Here is a 20,973-nt window from a genome sequence, read left to right as displayed (position 1 = left end):
TACTCAGACAGCAGTTGAGACAGAGTCCCTTTGTTTCCTCTTGACTCTTCTAAGAGGAATAGCAGACAAAAGTTCACTGAGTTTGAGTTCATTCTCTGTCTAGATAAAAGAAAACAGTCAAAGCTTGGTCTCGATCACAGCAGAAATCAGAAAATAACATTCACTTCTGTTAACCTATTAGCATCTTTTAGTCCATGTGCATTTCAGCCGCAGTCTAAACAAACAATCTCCTGATAGTTTCATTGTTTTAAGCATGTTTGTCGCGGATACATTCAAATGTAAAGGTTTCATTACAATATCACAATAACATCACAATAACAAAGTTCTTTAAGTTTTTGTTGAGACCCAGGCATGTTTGCAGTAGTGACAGTGTTTACATTCACATTTAGTCATTTAGCAGATGGTTTTGTCCAAAATGACTTACAAGTGAGATTGAGAGTGGGAAGGAGAAAACCTTAAAGTGCTATGAGAAGAATGGTGATGTGTACTGAGACATGTACTTTGGGCTTAAAAACGAGACATGCTGGAGGGCTTCTGTGCTGCTGAATGCTGCACTGAGTACTTTTAAAGTTACATATTGTGTGACATATTGTTACATATGCTAACAATTCAGAACTGTCCTGTGTATCTGTTTATTGTATTAAATACAGTTATTACCTTTAAGCAACTACTCAATACTGATACTGTTTTTGTTTTTGTTTTTTTGGTTTCTTTTGGTTTATCCCGTGAGTTCAGGGTCACCACAGCGGATCATTGTCCGCATGTTGATTTGGCACAGTTTTTACGCTGGATGCCCTTCCTGACGCAACCCTCCCCAATTTCTACCAGGCTGTACGTTAGTAAATAGTGGAGTGGTGATTATTTGCTTTAAATTACTTAGATGCAGTGTTCCATAGTTTGCATGGCAGCAAACGAGAGAATGCTCATAACTACAGGAGACTTGAGACTGGACTTGAACTTGCAAAAAGTGACCTGTGAACATATCTGCTGTTAGAGTTAGAAACTTGTCCTTGTCAAGATACCTTGAAGGTTTGTCCAGATAAGTAAGAGCCAGGCCAGAGCTGTACCAGAGATACCTACATCAGACAGTTTGGACAGGAGAATCTGGTGATTACATTGATTCACAGTTGCAGATAGCTCAAGTAGTATTAGGAAATAAATCTGAGCCACAGCTTTTGCAGCCCACAGGGATTCATTGGTTGTCAGGAGTGTGTTTCTGAGAAGCGACAACTCTTGAAGCCAGACTTGTTGAAATCAAGGAGGTTCTTTTGAGAAAGGAAAAATGAGAGTTGATTAAAAACTGCTCAAACCCTCTCCAGTCTCCTGACAGCTACAAACACTTGAGTGTCTCCTCATGAGGTTGTGCAGCTCTAGTTCAGGATAGTACTTTCAGAGCCCCACATGATTACACATCTGTCTACATTACAAATCTACTGCAGCTGTATGTCATCATCAGGTCTTTAGATCCTCTGGTTTCTTCACTGGTGATTCTCTGCCAGGTCTTCGTCACAGATAGCTCCTTTTCCTGATTTGGGATTTCCTTCAGTTTTGCCCAAAATAGAGCTCAGTATGCTTCAGGTTAGGTGAATATTTTTAACCAAACATCTACATTAAAGCTGACAGTCAATACTTACTCAAATGCACCATTATTAATTCATTTCAGTCCCCCTGTAGTGGTGCACACTGCTAAAATGAGGGTGTCGATGTCCAAATATATACAAACATAACTGTACATCAGTGCTACTTATTGATGAATTAAAGGTAAACTAATTCACTCTAAGGGGGCTAACAAGACTTTATAATTATGGCCAGAAAATGCATTTACTGAAAATCTGTGATCTGTCTGCAGTTTCTGTTACTGTTATCTTCTTTTTAATTGGTTGTATTTGGATAGTTCTATTTTTATCTCTGTGTTTCTGCTCTTTGAACAGACTTGTCTTCATTGCTGTCTACACTGTTGAAGTTATTGTAAAGGTCATGGCCAGAGGATTCTGTATCAGACGCTTCGCCTTCCTCAGAGATCCCTGGAACTGGCTGGATTTTATGGTCATCATCACAGGGTAATAATCAATTACAAATCTGAGTTACACTTCTGTGACATCATTAAAAAACAAACAATAACTTCCAAGGGTCATACGTTCAGACTGGAGATTTAGATATTGTTTTGTGTCCGTGTAGTTGCTTGAGTCTAACTGATGATAATGATGTTGGTGATGATGATAAGGATAACTGATGAAGATAATGGTTTGTCCCTGTCCTTTAGATTCCTAACATTATATGTAGATTTGCGCAAATCCCATTTCCTGAGCACACTTCCCCGTGCACTGAAGTTGATCACAGTCTACCCAGGTCAGTGTGTGTCTTTAGAGGGGTGGGGGTTGGGGGGTTGGCAGGATCAGCAGTTAAATCCAGATCCTCTTTTTCAGGTGTGAGGAAGACTGCTGGAGCTTTTCTCCAGTCAGTGAAGAGGCTGGCTGGTGTCTTCGTCCTGATGATGTTTGGCCTCAGCATGTTGAGTTTGATTGGACTGCAGCTCTTTATGGGAAGCCTGCGGAACAAGTGCATCATGGTGTCATTGCCTAACACAATAGAACACTGGACCACTAGTTACAATGGCAACAACACAGGAGCCAGTGACTTTGACTTCCAACAAAAAATTGATAACTCTGGTATGATAATGATAAGCTAAGTTATATTTGGAGCTATAGTGTAAATGTGTTGTTGTTGTATCTGCTGATACAGAGTCCACTCTGATCTTAGTATCTCCTACAGTAACTGCAGAGTAAATCAGTCTGTGGCCCAGTAAAATATCAACTGTTTCCTACTGAATATGGCTCAGTTTGATTTACAGCAGTGACTTGATCAGATCCTGGAGGTCCACGTTCAAACATATAAGGTTTATGAGCTTCAGTTATTGAGCTGAGAATGTGACTCTGCCATGATGGGATCCTGTAGAGTGAAGAGTGATGGGATCCTGTTGCTACCCATGGGTGGCTCTGATAATATACTGTACCTCATTCTTTCTTCCCTATAGATCCTGCAAAACTAACTTCAATGATTGCTTTATCCAATCCATCAACATATCTCTTAGACCCTGTCTTAACTAGACTGCTCAAAAGTGTTAAATTACATGTCTGTATTAGACTTTTTTGCCAAAGGCATATAAGGTTGCTGTAATTAAACCCTTACTTAATCCTTTTTGATCTAGGTGTGTTAGCAAATTATAGGACACCATCCAGTCTCCTGTGTATTTCTAAAATCCTGAAAAGGCAATTCCAAAGCAAGTATCTGAGCACCTATGCAGGAATAAGTTTACATCCAGTACTGGTGAAAGTCGCCAATGATCTTCGTTTAGCTTCAGACAATAAAGGAACCTCACAAAGCTGGCTTAAGAAGTGTGTGTTTCCTGCTACTGGTTCTACCAACCTGCCCAGTCATTTTTTATTTGCTGCTCTTTTCTTTGCTTCCCACTCACCTCAACTGGTCAAGGCAGATGACCGCCCACCCTGAGCCTGGTTCTGCTCGAGGTTTCTTCCATTAAAGGGAGTTTTCATATTCACTTAGTGCTGCTCAAGAGAGATTTGTTAGGTTTCTCTTTCTGTGGGGTGTTTATCTTACTTAAAGTTAAAATAATGGAATTATCTTTTTTAAAGACTATTAAAGTCTGTATAGTAAAGTGGGTCAGGAAAGTCTGTTCATGATTATGACTAAGTTTGGGCAGCCTGCAAAAATACATCTGAAAAATGGCACTGTCATTTCAAATAATCAGTTAAGGTTTTGTACATAGGTTCATACAGTGCAACAAACTGGCAGACAACAGGTAAACAGGGTGGCTGGTCATCCTGTATGTCATCCCAGAGATTTTGTTAGAATCTAGCAGTGAAGGAATATAGGAGGCTGCTTTTTAAGGATATTGTGCTTAGACAAAGAGAAATTAAGGGAAAATACAAAAACAACTGTGACAGAGAACTTGGATGCTAAGAAAACCTAGGATGATTCTCACATGAAAGTTAAGCCTTTATTAATGATTACAATTCATGTGGAGGTGGACGGGGCAGGGTGATGTGTGGCCATCTTGAGAACCGTTTTCATGTTTTAGCTTCTTTATTAGCTTTACACTGTAGTCCTTAATTTTATTGGTTTTCTTTAGGATATTTTCAATGGTAAATCGTAATTTGCCACTTATATAGCGCTTTTATCCAAAGTGCTTTACAATGTTGATTCCCATTTACACACACACACAGATGGTGGTGGCTGCCATGCAAGGTGCTCACACTGATTTTGTCTCTCTAACTCTGGCTGTCAATGTTTGTTTGTCTATCTCTATCTTTGTCTGTATGTCTTTCTCTGTCTGACAGCGAACTACTACTACCTGCCCTGGGAAGATGATGCTCTGCTGTGTGGAAACAACTCTGATGCTGGGTACGTTCCCATCTAATTATAATGATTGTGCTGATGAGGATGTTGATAATGATGATGATGATGATGATGTGTTCAGGGTATGCCCAGATGGTTACTCCTGTCTGAAAGCCGGAAGAAACCCGAACCACGGATTTACCAGTTTTGACATGTTCGGTTGGTCCCTGCTAAATATGTTCAGACTAATGACTCAGGACTTCTGGGAAAACCTGCTGCAGCTGGTCAGTACCTCACTGGTCTCAGTACACATGGCTTTATGTTTTGTTTAGTTGTTTTCGGGGGGGTATACACAAGTAATTTATCTTTGGGATTCACATAATCCACAACCATTTGTGACCCTTTTGGTGTCACAGCTCTTCACTCTCTGTAGAGACTGAATGACGATGTAGAGACATGAATCCTCATAATAAAAGGATAGATAAAATCATGGACTTTAAATAATAAAAAATGTTCTTTTTCTAGTTTAAAACATTTCTCATGACAATCTTCAACCCCCTCCTGTGTCCCTCTCTCACCTGTCTTTCTCTCTCAGATGTTGCGAGCAACAGGTAAAACCAGCATGGTCTTCATTATGCTCGGTTTGTTTCCTATCTGTTTCTGCCTTCTCAGCCTCTTTCTGGCTATGGTTGCCGTGGTGTTTGTGGAGCAGGATGAGGCCAGTATTGCTGAGGCCAAGCAGAAAGAAGAAGAGTTTTCTCAGATTCTAGAGGCAATAAAGAAGAGTAAGGAGGCAGTGGAGGTAGGAGACAGCTTCCTCTCATATGTTATTATCATGTCCACAGGCATTTACAGTTTCTGTGTACACAGGGGTCATTAAAAAGTTGTACTTTCTTACAGCAGGCATCTAGTGGAGCTGATATCACCAAGAAAAAAGACCCAGCACAACAAAAGAAGCGTTCAACTGCAGAAATAATGAGCAATGAGCAAGAACACGCTGAAGGTACAAGTGCAGTTCTCCTTTTATATCAGAGTACCCTCAGTGACAAGTTAAATGTTTCACTGAAGCTGCAACACAGGAACATCCAATCAAATTAAATCAATGTGTTTCAGTATCTGGGCAGAACCAGGAGCCATGTTCTCCATGTTGGTATGCCTTTACCAACATCTTCCTAAAGTGGAACTGTTGTGGCTGTTGGAGGTGGTTAAAACAGTGGCTTCAGGCCTTTGTCATGAACCCTTTCTTTGACCTTGTGATTGTCCTGAGCATCGTCCTCAACACTCTCTTCATGGCCATGGAGCATTATCCAGAGACAGCAGATTTTTTAGATACGGTTGGATTGGCAGAGCTGGTAAGTGTTTCACACGATATCTGCCTAAAGGGTAATAATAGTTAAACTAGTAAAACTAAACTATATCATTTGAACTGCTCTTAACATTTGTGTAAAACGACTGAACTAACAATCCATAGACATGGATGAACACCCCTCAAAAGGATACAGAATTCCAGGACTAGTTTTTGGTGTGTGTCCATGTTCTCAATGTGCTTGCGTGGGTTTCAAGTGCAGTCAGAGGCATGTGCTAAAGCCACTACAGGTTTGTCTTGGGTGTCATAAATATTAAAATATAGTTACAATGTTTTAAACTAAAGAATACGTTTTAAGATTAAAGATAAAGTTTTTTTAATGTAAGCCAAACAGCAAGACATGTGATCAGGTAAATTACTTGTTTTTTCAAATTCTTTCCCCAAATGAGAATATTGTAACCATACCAACCATAGTAGCACAATAGTACATAATACACAACATTTGTGTAAAACGACTGAACTAACAATCCATAGACACGGATGAACACCCCCCAAAAGGATACAGAATTCCAGGACTAGTTTTTGGTGTGTGTCCATGTTGTTGTTTGGTGTGACTGTTATTGTTGTATTTTTTTTCAGTTGTTATTTGGTAACTTTTGCCTGTTCACCTTCTCTTATAACCAGGATTTCTTGTGATGCTGCTCAGTGTCCTAACCTCTGATCTCCTCAGGTCTTCACCTTGATCTTCATAGTTGAGATCATCATCAGGATATTGGCCATGGACCCTTACGGTTACTTCAAGGTTAGAGGCTATCCTAGCTGTAACCAGCTTAATCTTTATGTTCATGATAAAAGATTCACAGGTAAACGTGCACATGCTCTTCTTATTTTTATTAATGGCACCTTTTTCTACCAATATAAAATGTTGGGGATGTGTTGGGGTTTCTCTATCTTTATAGTCTTGACTTTATTCTGTAAAGTGCCTTGATGACTTTTTTGTGAATTAGTTGTGAATTGGTGTTGTATAAATTAAGTTGAATTGATTTTTTTTGTATCCATGATTACAGGTGGACTGGAACATCTATGACTTCATAATCATGACTGGTAGCATCATACACCTGTGTATTTATGTTGATGGGTTGTCTTTCCTAATTACGGTCAGTGTGAAATAATTTTCATGATCATCATGATTGCTAGTTACCAAGTGTCATTAAATACACTACGTGTCTCCTCACCTGACCTGATCCTCACCTGTCTACCAACCAGTTGCGGGTGCTGAGGCTGGGACGGTGGTGGCCGACTTTCAACCTGTGGATAAAGACCATCTGGACTTCTGTGAAGGCTCTGAAGAACCTGACGTTTATCCTGGTCATTATGGTCTTTGTCTCCAGCTTGGTTGCCATGCAACTGTTCCATGAAGACTACAATGCCCATAATATCTCACCTGGCAACAGACTTCTTCGCTGGCACATGTCAGACTTCTACCACGCCTTCCTCGTTGTTGTCAGGATCCTCTGTGGAGAGTGGATCGAAACCATGTGGGACTGCATGATGGTCTCTGGTCCGACCACATGTTTGATTTTCTACTTTGTGGTCCTGATTATCGGAAACCTGCTGGTGAGTTTCACACATTTAGAAAGACTCTATCTGACCTGAGCCTGAATAAATCCCCCAGTGCCCAGCAACATACAGATCAAATCTGAATCCAGAATAATGGTTTCTGGTTTGAATATTGAACAGTGAGGTCCTGAACCTGTTAATGGTCTTATTTCAGGTCCTGAACCTGTTCCTGGCCTTGTTACTGAGCTCGTTCTGTGGAGATTATCGGGTTCCAGAAGAGAAGAGAAATAACAATGTGCAGATTGCCATAAATCAGATTAAAAAGGCAATGTGTGGCAAAAGGACCTGGATCTGCAAGAAAGGTAGTTCCATTTTTGTTGCTGGTTTGAGTTTGTTTCTGTGGCTTTCGGAATTGAAGTGTTTGATATTTTATATGGTTTTCAATCTGTGAAGATTCTCCATCATCCAGGGCCCCCCCTCTTCATATATGGATTAACAGCTTAGCTGGGTAATATTGTTGATGATTGAACATCATCATAGATCTGTTGGTTCTTCCAAAGTAATGTCACGATCTTGTCCTGGCAACAGATCCACAATCTCAGACCTACTTAGAAGCTAGTGATGGACCAAGAAGTTTATACAACTAGACTATGATCTTCTTACAGGAACAACCTACTGAGATCAGGTTGATGATAAAAAAGATTTGCATTTATAAAGTTTATAAAGTTCGCTCTGTCGCTGGCTGCCATCTGATGACATTCACCACAAAAAGCCTCAATCAATCAATCAGCAACAGGTGTGTGCTTACACTTTTTGTGTGTAAGTGAGTTGGTGAGGGGTGGGATAGCACAATTTACAAATAAAGAAAGTCTTCACAGTTAATGCTAGTAAAGCCCTTAGAATAAGCAACAGGCACCAGTTTGCAGAATGTACTTTACTTTCACCTGTTACCAGGTTGTAGTGCCGACTTGCTCTGAATATAAAGCAAATATTATACAAATGATTCACCTGTTGTCACTGTTCCAGTAAGGGTTCACTTCTAACATGTCAGACACTTTTTGCGTCAGTTTTTCTGCTTCTTAATAGTCTTCGTGTTCATTCTCCCTCTCATGATCTCTCTCTTTTCTCTTACATCTTTTGTCATTAACATGTAGCCAACCACATCTTGGTTTCTGATATCAGTATATTTGAACTAGTCAACAATCATGAAAGCGTGCAGCTATGTCAGATGATTAAATGCAGCTTTTCTAAATCAGTTCTCAAGCAGCTTTGAAAAACTGACATAACCAGATAACCTGACTCAGCATTAAAACATTCAACATTAATCATTTGGTCCTGAATCTGTTAAGTCAGAGACTGGGCCATGAATCTCCAAAAGCGGCTGAACATTTTCACCTGTCATCAGAAAGGCTGAATCTTTTAGCAGAAAACAACTGTAAACCAGATTTATGGAGATTGTGTGACACAGACTTCCTCTGGTTCTGTGTTTAATTGTCAGGAGCCGACAGTAAGAAAGACAAGGAGTGCGTCTCTCTACATGTTGTGACTTCAGATCAGAATGTCGGTTCCAGCAGTGTCCCCATCGCTGAGACTGAAGATGAATTTAAGATGCCTGAGAATGAAAAAAAAGAAGTGAAGAAGCAACAAGTAATTTGTGTTCCATTTTTTTCTACAATAGCTGGACTGTGCAAACCAGACTCAGACTACAGATACCAACATCTTGTTTTTATAACTTTCTTTAATACTTTAGCTTTTCATACAACATGTTAATTAACTGATAGTACACTTGATTTTCTGAACAGTTACTGGTGAGTAAATTAGAAAGAGATAAGTTAAACAGAATTATGGCTGTAAAACACCATATTCGAAATCACAATAGACAGGGAGAGATGGTCCGGGCTACACGCAGGGATGCCACCTGGATGAAAAAATGGGTAGACACAGTGACAGGTATATCACCATCAATAATTAATGTTTCTTTGCATGTTTACTTCTCAATGTGTTTGTTCAGTGTGATTTTGAACAGAAATGTACTGAAGTCCAACAGGAAGAGAACAATGAGAATCATCAAGGAAACATACCTGAAGCCTGCTGCTGGGAAAGTATGAACACATACAGATTGATTTCAGACATGTGGACCTGTGTTTGTGTTCCTGGACAGTATTTATCTGTTTATTTCAGGTTGTTACCGCTGCTGTCCTTTTCTGGACATAGACACATCCCAGGGCAAAGGAAGGGTCTGGTCTAACTTCAGGAGAACCTGTTTGCTCATTGAACAACACCAATGCTTTGAGATCTTCATGGTCATCATCATCCTGCTGAGCAGCGTAGCTCTGGTAAACTTACCAACATTAGTACAGACAGTCGCATCAAACATTTTTTAGACCCTTCAATTTTTGCACATTTTACTGGTTCATAAATTTATTTTGAAATGGAAAAAATGCATAGGGCAACACAGTGGTAGAGTGGTTAGAGCTGCCACATCACAGCTAGAAGATTGTGGGTTGGCGCCTCAGCCAACTGTGGCCTGTGGAGTTTGTATGTTCTCCATGTGCTTGCGTGGGTTTCCTCCCACAAAACATGCATGTTAAGTTAATTGGTGAATCTAAACCTGTGGCCCTGCGATAGACTGCCGATCTGTCCTGTGTTTACCCAGCCTCTTGCCTGATGACAGCTGGGATAGTTTCCAGCCCTTCCACAACCCACATACAATAAGTGGTGACAGATAATGGATAGATGGATGGAAGGGAAAAAAATGCAATCAATCACATTTTTAGAAGGCTCTTTTGGAGTAATTCTGGCTTTGAATCTTTCTTGGTTCAGTCTCTACAAGCTTCTCACACTTAAATGTGGGCAGTTATCCTATTCTTCTTGATAGATCATCATCTCATGCCCAATCAGATTGGATGAGAAGTGTCTAAACTGCCATCTTGAGATTTCTCAAGTTGGCAGATGGGGATAGATGGGGTTAGACCTGAATTATGGTTGCACCATTCAAGTGCAGTCAGAGGCATGTGCTAAAGCCACTACAGGTTTGTCTTGGGTGTCATAAATATTAAAATATAGTTACAAAGTTTTGAACTAAAGAATACATTTTAAGATTAAAGATAAAGTTTTTTTAATGTAAGCCAAACAGCAAGGACATGTGATCAGGTAAATTACTTGTTTTTTCAAATTCTTTCCCCAAATGAGAATATTGTAACCATACCAACCATAGTAGCACAATGTTTGTTGTAAAGCTCATCTGAACTACAAATAAGCCATATTCTGGTAAATTACTTCATAGTTTTGGGGCAAAGATAGGGTAAAAAAAAAAAAAAAAAAAGGTTTTCAGATAATAATGTGTTCTTGTCTGTGGGTTTTTTTTATAGAGACCTCTTACCCATTAGAATAGAATAATACTTTATTGATCCTTTGCAGGAAAATACTTTGTTACAGTAGAACTAGAACAAACAAAAAAGATAGAAATAGCAACAAAATAGCGAAAAAAAAGGCAAATTCTGTCAAAAAGGATCAATATAACATGTGAAATGTGCAATTTTTATTGTTTATTAAAAAGTCGGATAGCCACTGGCATGAAGGAATTCCTGCTGCAGTCAGTCCTGCATTGTGGTGGTCTAAGTCTATGGCTAAAATTGCTCCTCCAAGACACCTCCATTATTTGTTTTAACAGGTAATGATCTTGAACCAAAGGTACATTGGTATAAACATGGTAGAAAAGTGTCTATCACGTAAAAGGAGATATAAGATCATAACCATAAACAGTGTTTATAAGCAGTGATTGGCCTAGAGATGTAAAGGGATAACTTACTGTGAATTGAAGATGATGACTGCTTGCATTTAAAAACCTGTGAAGTCCAATAATTCTTGTAGTACCTCACCAAATGAGAAATATATCATCACTGTAGCTTTACTAAAGGCCTATATTATGATTATAAAGGACTATAGGACCTCAACAGTACACTTTGTTGTTCAAAATGTCCACATAGAAGTATACTTTGCAGCCATGATGCTACCATCAACTCAGTCTCAGGTCTCTTATTGAAGACCTTCTGTTTGGCTGAATTCACCTCCAGCAGAACCAGACTCAGGGTGGGCGGCCATCTGCCTTGACAGGTTGGGGTAAGTGGAAAGTGAAGAGAGAAAAGAAAAAAGCAACAAAAATCAACAACAAAACATTGAGCGGGTTGGTAGGACCAGTAGCTGCACACTGGAAAACACACAGCTCCAAAGTCGGGGACACCTGCAGAAAGGGACAGAGAGAGGGAGACAGAAGGACAAAGACAACTACGGGAAAAAACACACAGTGTTAATGTCATATAGTGGTGACAATTGTGGGGTGAGAGGAGAGGAGAGAGGGTCAAGAGGAGGAAAGGAGCTCAGTGCATCGGGGGGTGGGGGTGGGTCCCCCAGCAGTCTAAGCCTATAGCAGCATAACTATAACTAACTATAAGCTTTATCAAAGAGAAAGGTTTTAAGCCTAGACTTAAAAGTAGAGAGGGTGTCTGCTTCCTGAATCTGAACTGGGAGCTGGTTCCACAGGAGAGGAGCTTGATAGCTAAAGGCTCTGCCTCCCATTCTACCTTTGGAAATTCTGGGAACCACAAGTAGGCCTGCATTCTGAGATCGAAGTGGTCTACTGGGATGATATGGTACTCTGAGGTCTGGACTTAGGTTTTGTCTGAGTTTAGAAGTAAACCATTGTGGGACATCCAGGCTCAAAGCTTCAATACTATACATTTGCTGCTTTATGGTTGTTTTTAATGAGCTAAAGAATTTATTTTGCTCCTCCTGATAAAATCAAGTCTCGATGCTTTAACATAGACCTGGTTCTGAGATACCTGCTTTATCTAAATAAACTTCCCCATCTGACCTTTAACTTCTACGCAGACAGGCAAAATCACATTTCATGTTCCTGAAAGAGCTTGAGTCCTGCGCTGTTTGTCATCATGAAAATCCTGTTAAAGGTTCTGTCATACCCTTTTAGCTGCAGGTGCAGCTCTGACTGTTCTCCGTGGTGCAGAGCAGCACATCAACAACACAGACACCCAGAGTTTTGTGTTTACTCTGTAAAAACAAACCACACAGTCACTTTTCTTCGTGTAATTCAGCCATGGGTTTAGGATCCGTGGCAACACAGTCTAAGATGATTAACTAGTGATCTATGTTATGTTATGTTACTTAATTTGCCACAGATTTTCAATTCGCTACATTTTGCGACAACAAAGTGTCTGAATACTTTTGCAAATTAGAGATTTCATTTGTTGATTTTTAATGAATTGGTAAGTGTTTTATCATTTTCACTTAGTTGTGGGTTATTGTATAAACTAATGAGAAAAAAATTACATTTTATCAATTTTTAAATAAACGTTTGATGCTTTAAAATGTGCATAAACTGAGTCTAAATTTTCCAAAACAGCTGCATGTGTAACATCACACATAATCATACAATAACAGACATTGATACAGATTTCTATTAATTATTAATCATTCTTGTATAATCACATTGTGTCAGTGTACGTAAAAACTTGTCTGTGAACAGGTGTTTGAGGACATCCACCTGCACCATCGTCCTGTTATACGATTGGCTCTCGACATAGCAGACCAGGTGTTTGCCTACTTGTTCCTGCTGGAGATGGTCATTAAGTGGACTGCCCTTGGACTGAAGAAATATTTTAGCAGCTTCTGGTGCAGGCTCGACTTCATCATCTTGGCCGTAAGAACACAATAAAAGTCACTGATTATTGGCATCAGCTTTCTGACAGCTTTTCTGTCACAATACAGTAAAAATCTGTGCACTTAGCCAAAATAAGTCAGAGGTGGAGGAGAACTCACGTTACTTCTCTGCTGCATGTATATGTGGATTTCCAGTAACCAGGTTACTAAAGTGCATTTAAACACAGTCCATGAAACAGCGGGACAATGAGGTGACACGGGGAGATAAACCAGCCGAGCTCTGTGCCAGAGGTTTGGGGGTTTTCATTTCCATTCATATTTAAATAAATTCAAATGAGGCAATCTCCATGGTTACCCACCTTGCCAGCACCTTTGTAAAGAAGTTTGTTTTGGGGAATTCACCATGACAGATTTGAGAGTGAGACAGAACAGAAAGAACCAGCAACAGAACAGCAGAGTGCATTATACACACATAACAGTGATAACATCATTCATTAAGCCCACTATTCTTGAATGTCCAACACTAAGACAGAACTGGTCAGAAAGTCATAAAATCTGTATTCACATCCATCTCACAAAGGTAAGTGCACATTCACAGGTGTGGGCTCCCTCACCTCCCCCTTGTCTTGGTTATTTAATAACACATGATAAATGAAACTAATTAATACAGGCAGAGGATTACGCATAACTGATTAGTTTTATAAATTATTTTATCATTGCATTGAAAAGTAACTCGGGTGCGTTGAGATGAGAGCGGCTGCAGAGGATCTCCACCTGATCCAACACCAAAATCGAAAACAGTAATGAGGTCCACAAACATGACAGCAGCCCCTGATAAACACAAGCTAACTGTAAGAACTAATACGACAAATCACAATGTAATTCACAAACATTTAACCATTTTTACACACAATGTGCTCCAGTGCACAGAAGTTCCACCAGCCAGCATGTGTGTAGGTTGTCCAACAAGACACTGATGAGCTGGACGGTTACAGCCAGAGGAAGTGAGATCAACTTTAAAGTGCCAGTTTATCCCCATTCTGTGATTTACTCCTGTCAACATGTCTGTAGGTAAATGTATTGCTTCATACAACTGTGTGATAGATCAGATTTAAAACTAGTGTTTACCAAGAAGCTGGTTATGCATCCACAGACAGTAAGATTCAGTACCATGGACTGAGGACAAGGAAGGGACTTTGTGATGCCTGGTAGCAGAAAGAAAAACTGTGGGTTGGATTTTATAGGTCTGACTTGGAGTTAAAACACTGAACATTCATTGGTAACTGGCTGTGGTTAATGCTAAGAAAATAAATGTTAATGATAACTCGGTAAAGTTGATGCTGGACATTAGAGCTTTTGTCAGGATGTAGAAGTTTTTGTTTTTGTCTTGGTGTGGTTCTTTTTTTTTTCATTAGAGCAAAGAGCAGCTGTAAAAAAAAAAACAATTCCCTGTGGAATTAATGACAATGGTTATTCATATTTGATCAACATTAATGACGACTGGGTAAAGTCAACAGGCCACATCTGTCTTCCAGGTGTCATTGATGGCCATCACAGCCGGCATGCTGGGGTACACTGAACTGGGAGCAGGCCTGACTCTGAAGACCCTGAGGACACTAAGGCCCCTGAGAGCACTGTCTCGGTTCCAGGGCCCAAGGGTGAGACACTTTACGCACAGACAAACAGACGGACAGACAGACAGATAGGGTTCCTGCTGCAGATAAATATTCATAAGCATTTGTGATTCTTTTATTTGCAGTGTGTTTTCTTCATCTTTATGCAGTAAATGAGTTTTAACAGATGCATCAATGTGGAGTTGACCTGTATGTATCCAGGTGGTGCTGATGGCCCTGGCGGGATCCCTTAGGTCCTTGGGGAAGGTTCTGCTGGCGATTCTGGTTGTCTGGCTGTTCTTCAACATTCTGGGAGTGAAAATGTTAGCTGGAAAGTTTTCTCACTGTTATAATGAGACGTCATGGGAACCATTTTACCAGCACGAGGTGAACAACATGACCGACTGTTTGTCTCTGGCTGGAGCTCGCTGGAAGAACTCGTACATAAACTTCGACAGCGTGGCATTAGCTTACCTGGCACTGCTGCAAGTGGTTAGTGTGAACATTCACATCAAAGAGTAAAATCATCAAACATGATTCTGGTGTAAACAAGCTCACAGTTACTAAGTAACAAATTAACTTAATAATCACATGTCTTATTGTTCTGAATTAATTTTGTGTATGAAAAATAGGATATTAAAGGGAGCAATATTTTCATCCTAATCTGTAGAAGTTCAGTCTAAGCCTTTTATGGCCCAGAGCCATTAAACAATACTGACAGCAGGGCTGAGATATTTACTTCTAAAAGCATTTTGAGTGAGCCAATCAGGGAAAAGGAACAATTTATTATGATACAATTATTCATCAGAAATAAAGTAAAATTTTAAATGACTTATCAAGGGAGATGCAAATTTAATTTTCAGTGTTTTGCTCTATTTTTGTTATCATCCCCCTCACAGGGGATGCACACTTAAGCCCAAACCCAACATGATAACAATGCACATACAGCCAGAGTAAATGTTTTTTTCATAATTATTAGTAACAAAAAGGGTTAGAGTGTATTCAAAAAATTAGTAGTGCAAACCTGTAAATTGATGCACGAAGGAACATTTGTATTAAATCAATGGGCATTAAATATTATATTGATGAAAACAAAATTTGTTTCACTCTTTTTGCCATTTATAATAAAAGGATCCAAACTTTTGCGCCCAACTGTAGAATGGTATCAATCAAAACACAGGAAGTCAGGGTGGGTAACTAACTTAATGGATTTAAAAAACATCCAGCACAGCAAAGCTCACCGAGAGCAAGAATCTCTACAGGAGAAATATGGGAAAACACACAATTTAGCAATACAGGGTGAATTCCAGATAATGCTTTCTGAAAAGAGCTGCTCCTCTAAAACCATATGGATATACAGTATTTACATACAGTGTAGAAAGGAAACTTCAAGTGAGCAAATATGTTCAACGTGAATAAATGGTCTTATCCTTTGCTATTAAAAAGTAAGAAATCCCCACCATGTGTATCAGCAGCAGATAAAGAACAAAGGTAAAGATGGTAAGATGTTAAAACACATTTACTACATTATTACTAACCTATTTGCAGAAGCACAACCAAGATTGGTTCCAAATGGTGACAGCTTCATTAGCCATAAAATATAGAGACAGTCATTTCAAACATTTAAAACCAGATTTTGTGTAGCCACAGAATTTCAGATTTCTCTGTGGTTCCAGTAGCTTTGTTTCATGTTTCTATCGGCCTGGTAGTTTAGCAAACGTTAGCTCGCTAGTTTTGTCCTACTTGATACAACTTTAAGCTCAAAAATTAATACAACCTAATTTTTACTATTATAACATTTACTCATTAGGTTTGTAGCGTGTCAGTTTTTTTTGGTTTTGTATTAACTGTCACAGTGAACAGGTGGGTGCTAACACCTGAACTGCAGAGAAGATGAATGAGAGTGTGTGTTTCTGTGTGTGTGGCAGGTGAGTGGGAACAGCTGAATGTTAAAAGTTGACACGCTGTCCTAGATGAAAAAAAGCAACAAATTTATATTTTTCATATAAGTAGCTTTTTGCTTTTATCGAAGTACAATTTCACCAGAGTAACAGTACGTTTACTTTATTACTAAGTGTTCACCTCACTGCTTAAATATAAAAGCTGCAACATCAATTCACTGGGCGAAACCAAACAAATTCAGTGTTTTCTTATGAAGTTCTGTGTTGTTTCTCTGTTAGGCAACATTCAAAGGCTGGCTAGACATTATGTACAAAGCTGTGGACTCCAGAGAGGTCAGTACACCTTTATACTGATAATGTATTATAGTATGTACAAGATGTGACAAACAACTGTGTGTTATGTGTGCAGGTAGAAGATCAGCCGGTCTATGAGACCAACCCGTTCATGTACCTGTACTTCATCAGCTTCATCTTCCTCTGCTGCTTCTTCACCTTCAACATCTTCATCAGAGTCTTCATTGATGCGCTGGACAGGCAGAAACACAAGATATGTCTTTATACAAAGAGACAGGCTGAGAGACAGATTTAAGGTGTAATGTTTCTACATATAAACATTTCAATATCTACGCAGACCTGCACAGAGAAAGGTGCTGACATGCTCTGGGATTATTCTAAATCTTGAGCAAACTGGTTTGCTTCATGCGAAACTGTCTCTAATGTAATTAACAGTAACATGATGTCTCTGAACATACGACACACAGCATATAAAAGCATGATTCTGCTCAAGACTGACTAATAGTTTGATGGTTACCATGCTATGCAAGGCTGAGCTTCAGATGTTGAAAGAGTATAAAGTTTAAATAATTTAGAGCAGTGTTACTGCTGAGTATTCACAATTAATTTTGTTGTTTTTATTTTCATCTTTACTTTGGAGGGAAACATGTTTTTATGACAAAGGACCAGCAGAAATTTTCCAGAGCCGTGAAGAATCTGTTCTCTAAACCACCTTTGAAACCTATTCCTCGATCTCAGGTGGGTTTATCACTTCCTGCCCAACTGTGTCTTCACACAGATGTGAAGTTCAGGTCACTGTAGGGTTCTCTTCTCTCTCTCTCTCTCTCTCTCTCTCTCTCTCTCTCTCTCTCTCTCTCTCTCTCTCTCTCTCTCTCTCTCTCTCTTTATATATGTATATATACATATATATGTATATATATATATATGTGTGTGTGTGTATATATTTAGTTTTTTATCAACATAATCTTTTTAGCAACATAATGAGAACATCTAGCTTCACTCATTTATCTTGGATCTGTTAAGGCATGTACGAAGAACTGATTAACAACCTCAGAGCAGTGTGAATGTGTGAGGAGTGAGGTCATATGTCAGGATGTTTACCGGGATCCTGGTTGTAATCATGTTCCTGGAGTGTCACAGTTATCTGCTTCACATACTGAAAATTCCAGCTCTAGCATTCAGATTGAAAACAGTTGACTAAGTACTGATTATAGTAAGCAAGCTGTGGGTGAGTTTTACTGGAAGAGGTGGTTGTAAACTTTTGGCCCCCTCATTCATTTTAAATAAGGTGGCTAAAATATTAGAGCCACCTCTTCTCATAATGTACGACTCCACTACCCACTAGTAATAAACTCAGTTTTAAACTGAGTTCAATAAGCTCAGTAATAAACTCATAGTATAAGCTATAGAAGTGGAATTTACTGCAGATCATAAATCAATGTTAAAATTATACAAGTTGATGAAATCATTACCAAGTGGCACTGTAGTTAAATTGGGTCCTGATGTAAAAGCAGCACTGAACATCATCGTAAATATTCTGTCAGAACAATTTAATTTCAGTGTTAATGATTCAGGTCTATAAAAGACAAGTTATTTGTCACCTCTAGTGAACCATCTGGGACAAGTAATAGACAAATCACGATTTCCAGAATTTTGATTATATTCTTATTTTTATATATATTTTTGATCTGCAGCTGCTTGTTAGATAGATTCATTTAAATTTATGTAACCCAAACGTAAAAGGGCCATAAAACACACACATATACAGCACTCACACTAATTTAAAGACAAACAAAACAAAAAAAAATCACCAGTGACTCCGAAATGCAGATGTAAAAGCTAAGAAAGCTTAGCTGTTAACTAACCCTCTGTCAGAACTGATATCATAACATTTTGAGACGCAGACAACTGGCACATACACCTATACATCATTAATCCGTATTAATGGATGATGTTGCACCCCTAACCTCCTGTTTCTCCTCCTCCAGAATCAATGCCAGGCTTGGCTCTTTGGCCTGGTGACCCACTCATTTTTTGAAGTCTTCATGGTGGTGCTGATCTGCCTGAACATGGTGGCTCTGATGGTGGAGACATATGATCAGGGTCAACTGAAAGAAATTATTTTGTACTGGATCCACTTTGTCTTCATTATTATCTTTTTCATCGAGTTCCTTTTAAAGATCATTGCACTTAGAAAGCACTACTTCACCAGCGCCTGGAACATTCTCGACTTCACAGTCCTTGCAGTGACCATCATGGGTGAGTTTTAATATGGTGATCATGTGTACCCATGTCCTTTTGTAAACTTGTGAGGTCAGGACACTTTAAGAGACTGAATCAGACTCAAAGCTGCCATCAGCTCCCTACAGTCTCCTCTTCAGCAGCTTAAATCCATGTTCAGTCTGGTGACTTCCCCTGTTTCCCTCTAAGACTTTTGTTCAGTTTACATTATGTTTTGGATCATTGTCTTCCTGCATGATGAAGATTATGATTATGATTAATTTTGGTGCATTTCTCTGTAAATTAGCAGACTAAATGTTTGTTTCCACCTCTGAATTAATTCTGCCGTTACTATCATGAGTTATATCGTCAGTAAAGGTCAGTGAGTCAGTTCCAGAAGCTGCCATGCAGCCCAAAGCCCCTTCAACAAATTACATAAACCGAAAACAACCACAAGAGAAGTTAATCATGATAACCCAATAAAAGTTAAGACTACTCCTCTTACAGAACAAAACCCCAAAACAATTAAATGCGCATTATTAAATAAGAGATCTCTCTCTTCTAAATCTCTGTTAGTAAATGACTTAATAAGCGATCATCAATTTGATTTATTCTGTCTTACTTAAACTTGGCTGCAGCTGGAAGAATATGTCAGTCTCAATGAGTCAACCCCCCCAAGTCATATTAATTATCATGCTCTTAGAAGCACAGGCCGAGGTGGAGGAGTAGCAGCAATCTTCCACTATAGCTCAACAACAAAACCTAGACCTAAACATAGCTATAACTCATTTAAGAGCCTTACTCTTAGCCTTTAACACCCAAACTGGAAAACTCAAAAACCACTGTTATTTGTTATCGTGTACCATCCTACAGTCCCTTATTCAGAGTTTTTAATTAAATTTTCAGATTTTCTATCTGATTTATTGCTTAGTACAGATAAAGTCATTAGTTACATCACTGTCTTAGTCACACCGTAGACCCTGTCCTTACATACATCATTGACACTGATATTCTAACAGTATTTCCTCATAATTCTCTTCTGTCTGACCATTTACTATAACTTTTGAATTTACAATAATGGACTATACAGCAGTTGGAAAAGAATTCAACTACAGCAGGAGCTTAAGTGAAAAAGCTGTAAACAAATTTCAGGAAACGATTCTTTCATCATTTGCTTCACCATGTCCTAATACAATGGAGATTAGCCCCCTTAATGTTACTCCTGCACAAGTTGATCATCTTGTTGACAAATCTGCAGCCTCACTACGTACAATACTCAATAGTGTTGCCCCTCTGAAAAAGAAGGCAGTAAACCAGAAGAGGCGACCTCCATGGTATAGTTTTCAAACTTGCAAATTAAAGTAGGCAATACGAAAGTTAGAAAGAAGTAGTGTTCCACTAATTTAGAAGAATCTCATCCAGCCTGGAAAAACAGTTAAAAATGTATAAAAAAGCTCTTTGTGTTGCCAGAACAGCATATTATTCAGCACTAGATAGAGGAAAACACGAACAATCCCTGGTTTCTCTTCAGCACAGTAGCTAGGCTGACTAAGAGCCATAGTTCTGTTGAGCCTACTATTCCCTTAACTCTGAGCAGCAATGACTTCATGACCTTCTTTATGAATAAAATTGTAGCTATTAGAGAAAGAATACACCAGATCCTCCCCCCCAAAACATTATAGATAGATCTTCATGTACAACATTGCTAGAATCATCCATAAGGCACCAATCCCTCTTAGACGGCTTTTTGCCCAAAAATCTCGTTGAGCTAACTTCAATTATTACCTCATCTAAACCAACAACCTGTCTGCTAGACCTTAGTCCAACTAGACTGCTCAAGGAAGCTTTACCCTTAATACGTTTGTATTAGATATCATCAATCTATCTTTAGAAACAGAATATGTATCACAGGCCTATAAGATAGCTGTAATTAAACCACTACTTAAAAAACCCTGTCTTGATGCAGGTGTTTTAGCCAATTACAGACCAATATCTAATTCCACCTTTATTTCTAAAATCCTTGAAAAAGTAGTTGCAAAACAATTAT

General features: G+C 39.0%; 1 protein-coding gene across 3 annotated transcripts in view; it reads left to right on the top strand.

Moving 5' to 3' along the window:
- LOC137108427 (sodium channel protein type 4 subunit alpha B-like) overlaps positions 1 to 20,973 on the top strand; it is a 32,653-nt gene that overhangs the window by 2,660 nt on the left and 9,020 nt on the right. Inside the window, exons 6-27 of one of the 3 annotated variants that reach the window (XM_067492968.1) lie at positions 1,932 to 2,060; positions 2,264 to 2,349; positions 2,427 to 2,669; positions 4,359 to 4,422; positions 4,499 to 4,640; positions 4,952 to 5,158; positions 5,260 to 5,359; positions 5,470 to 5,708; positions 6,393 to 6,464; positions 6,730 to 6,819; positions 6,929 to 7,279; positions 7,437 to 7,584; positions 8,721 to 8,869; positions 9,234 to 9,324; positions 9,404 to 9,558; positions 12,765 to 12,938; positions 14,434 to 14,556; positions 14,734 to 15,003; positions 16,692 to 16,745; positions 16,822 to 16,959; positions 17,340 to 17,444; positions 18,695 to 18,965. In XM_067492968.1, the coding sequence (XP_067349069.1) occupies positions 1,932 to 2,060; positions 2,264 to 2,349; positions 2,427 to 2,669; positions 4,359 to 4,422; positions 4,499 to 4,640; positions 4,952 to 5,158; positions 5,260 to 5,359; positions 5,470 to 5,708; positions 6,393 to 6,464; positions 6,730 to 6,819; positions 6,929 to 7,279; positions 7,437 to 7,584; positions 8,721 to 8,869; positions 9,234 to 9,324; positions 9,404 to 9,558; positions 12,765 to 12,938; positions 14,434 to 14,556; positions 14,734 to 15,003; positions 16,692 to 16,745; positions 16,822 to 16,959; positions 17,340 to 17,444; positions 18,695 to 18,965 (3,401 nt within the window). Of the gene's footprint in view, positions 1 to 1,931; positions 2,061 to 2,263; positions 2,350 to 2,426; positions 2,670 to 4,358; positions 4,423 to 4,498; positions 4,641 to 4,951; positions 5,159 to 5,256; positions 5,360 to 5,469; positions 5,709 to 6,392; positions 6,465 to 6,729; positions 6,820 to 6,928; positions 7,280 to 7,436; positions 7,585 to 8,720; positions 8,870 to 9,233; positions 9,325 to 9,403; positions 9,559 to 12,764; positions 12,939 to 14,433; positions 14,557 to 14,733; positions 15,004 to 16,691; positions 16,746 to 16,821; positions 16,960 to 17,339; positions 17,445 to 18,694; positions 18,966 to 20,973 lie in introns of all 3 variants that reach the window. The other 2 variants (XM_067492967.1, XM_067492969.1) reach the window with 2 other exon arrangements.

The sequence above is a fragment of the Channa argus genome, chromosome 23 (genome assembly GCF_033026475.1).
Source record: "Channa argus isolate prfri chromosome 23, Channa argus male v1.0, whole genome shotgun sequence".
NCBI lineage: Eukaryota > Metazoa > Chordata > Actinopteri > Anabantiformes > Channidae > Channa > Channa argus.
This window is presented reverse-complemented; position numbering and strand designations above follow the sequence as displayed.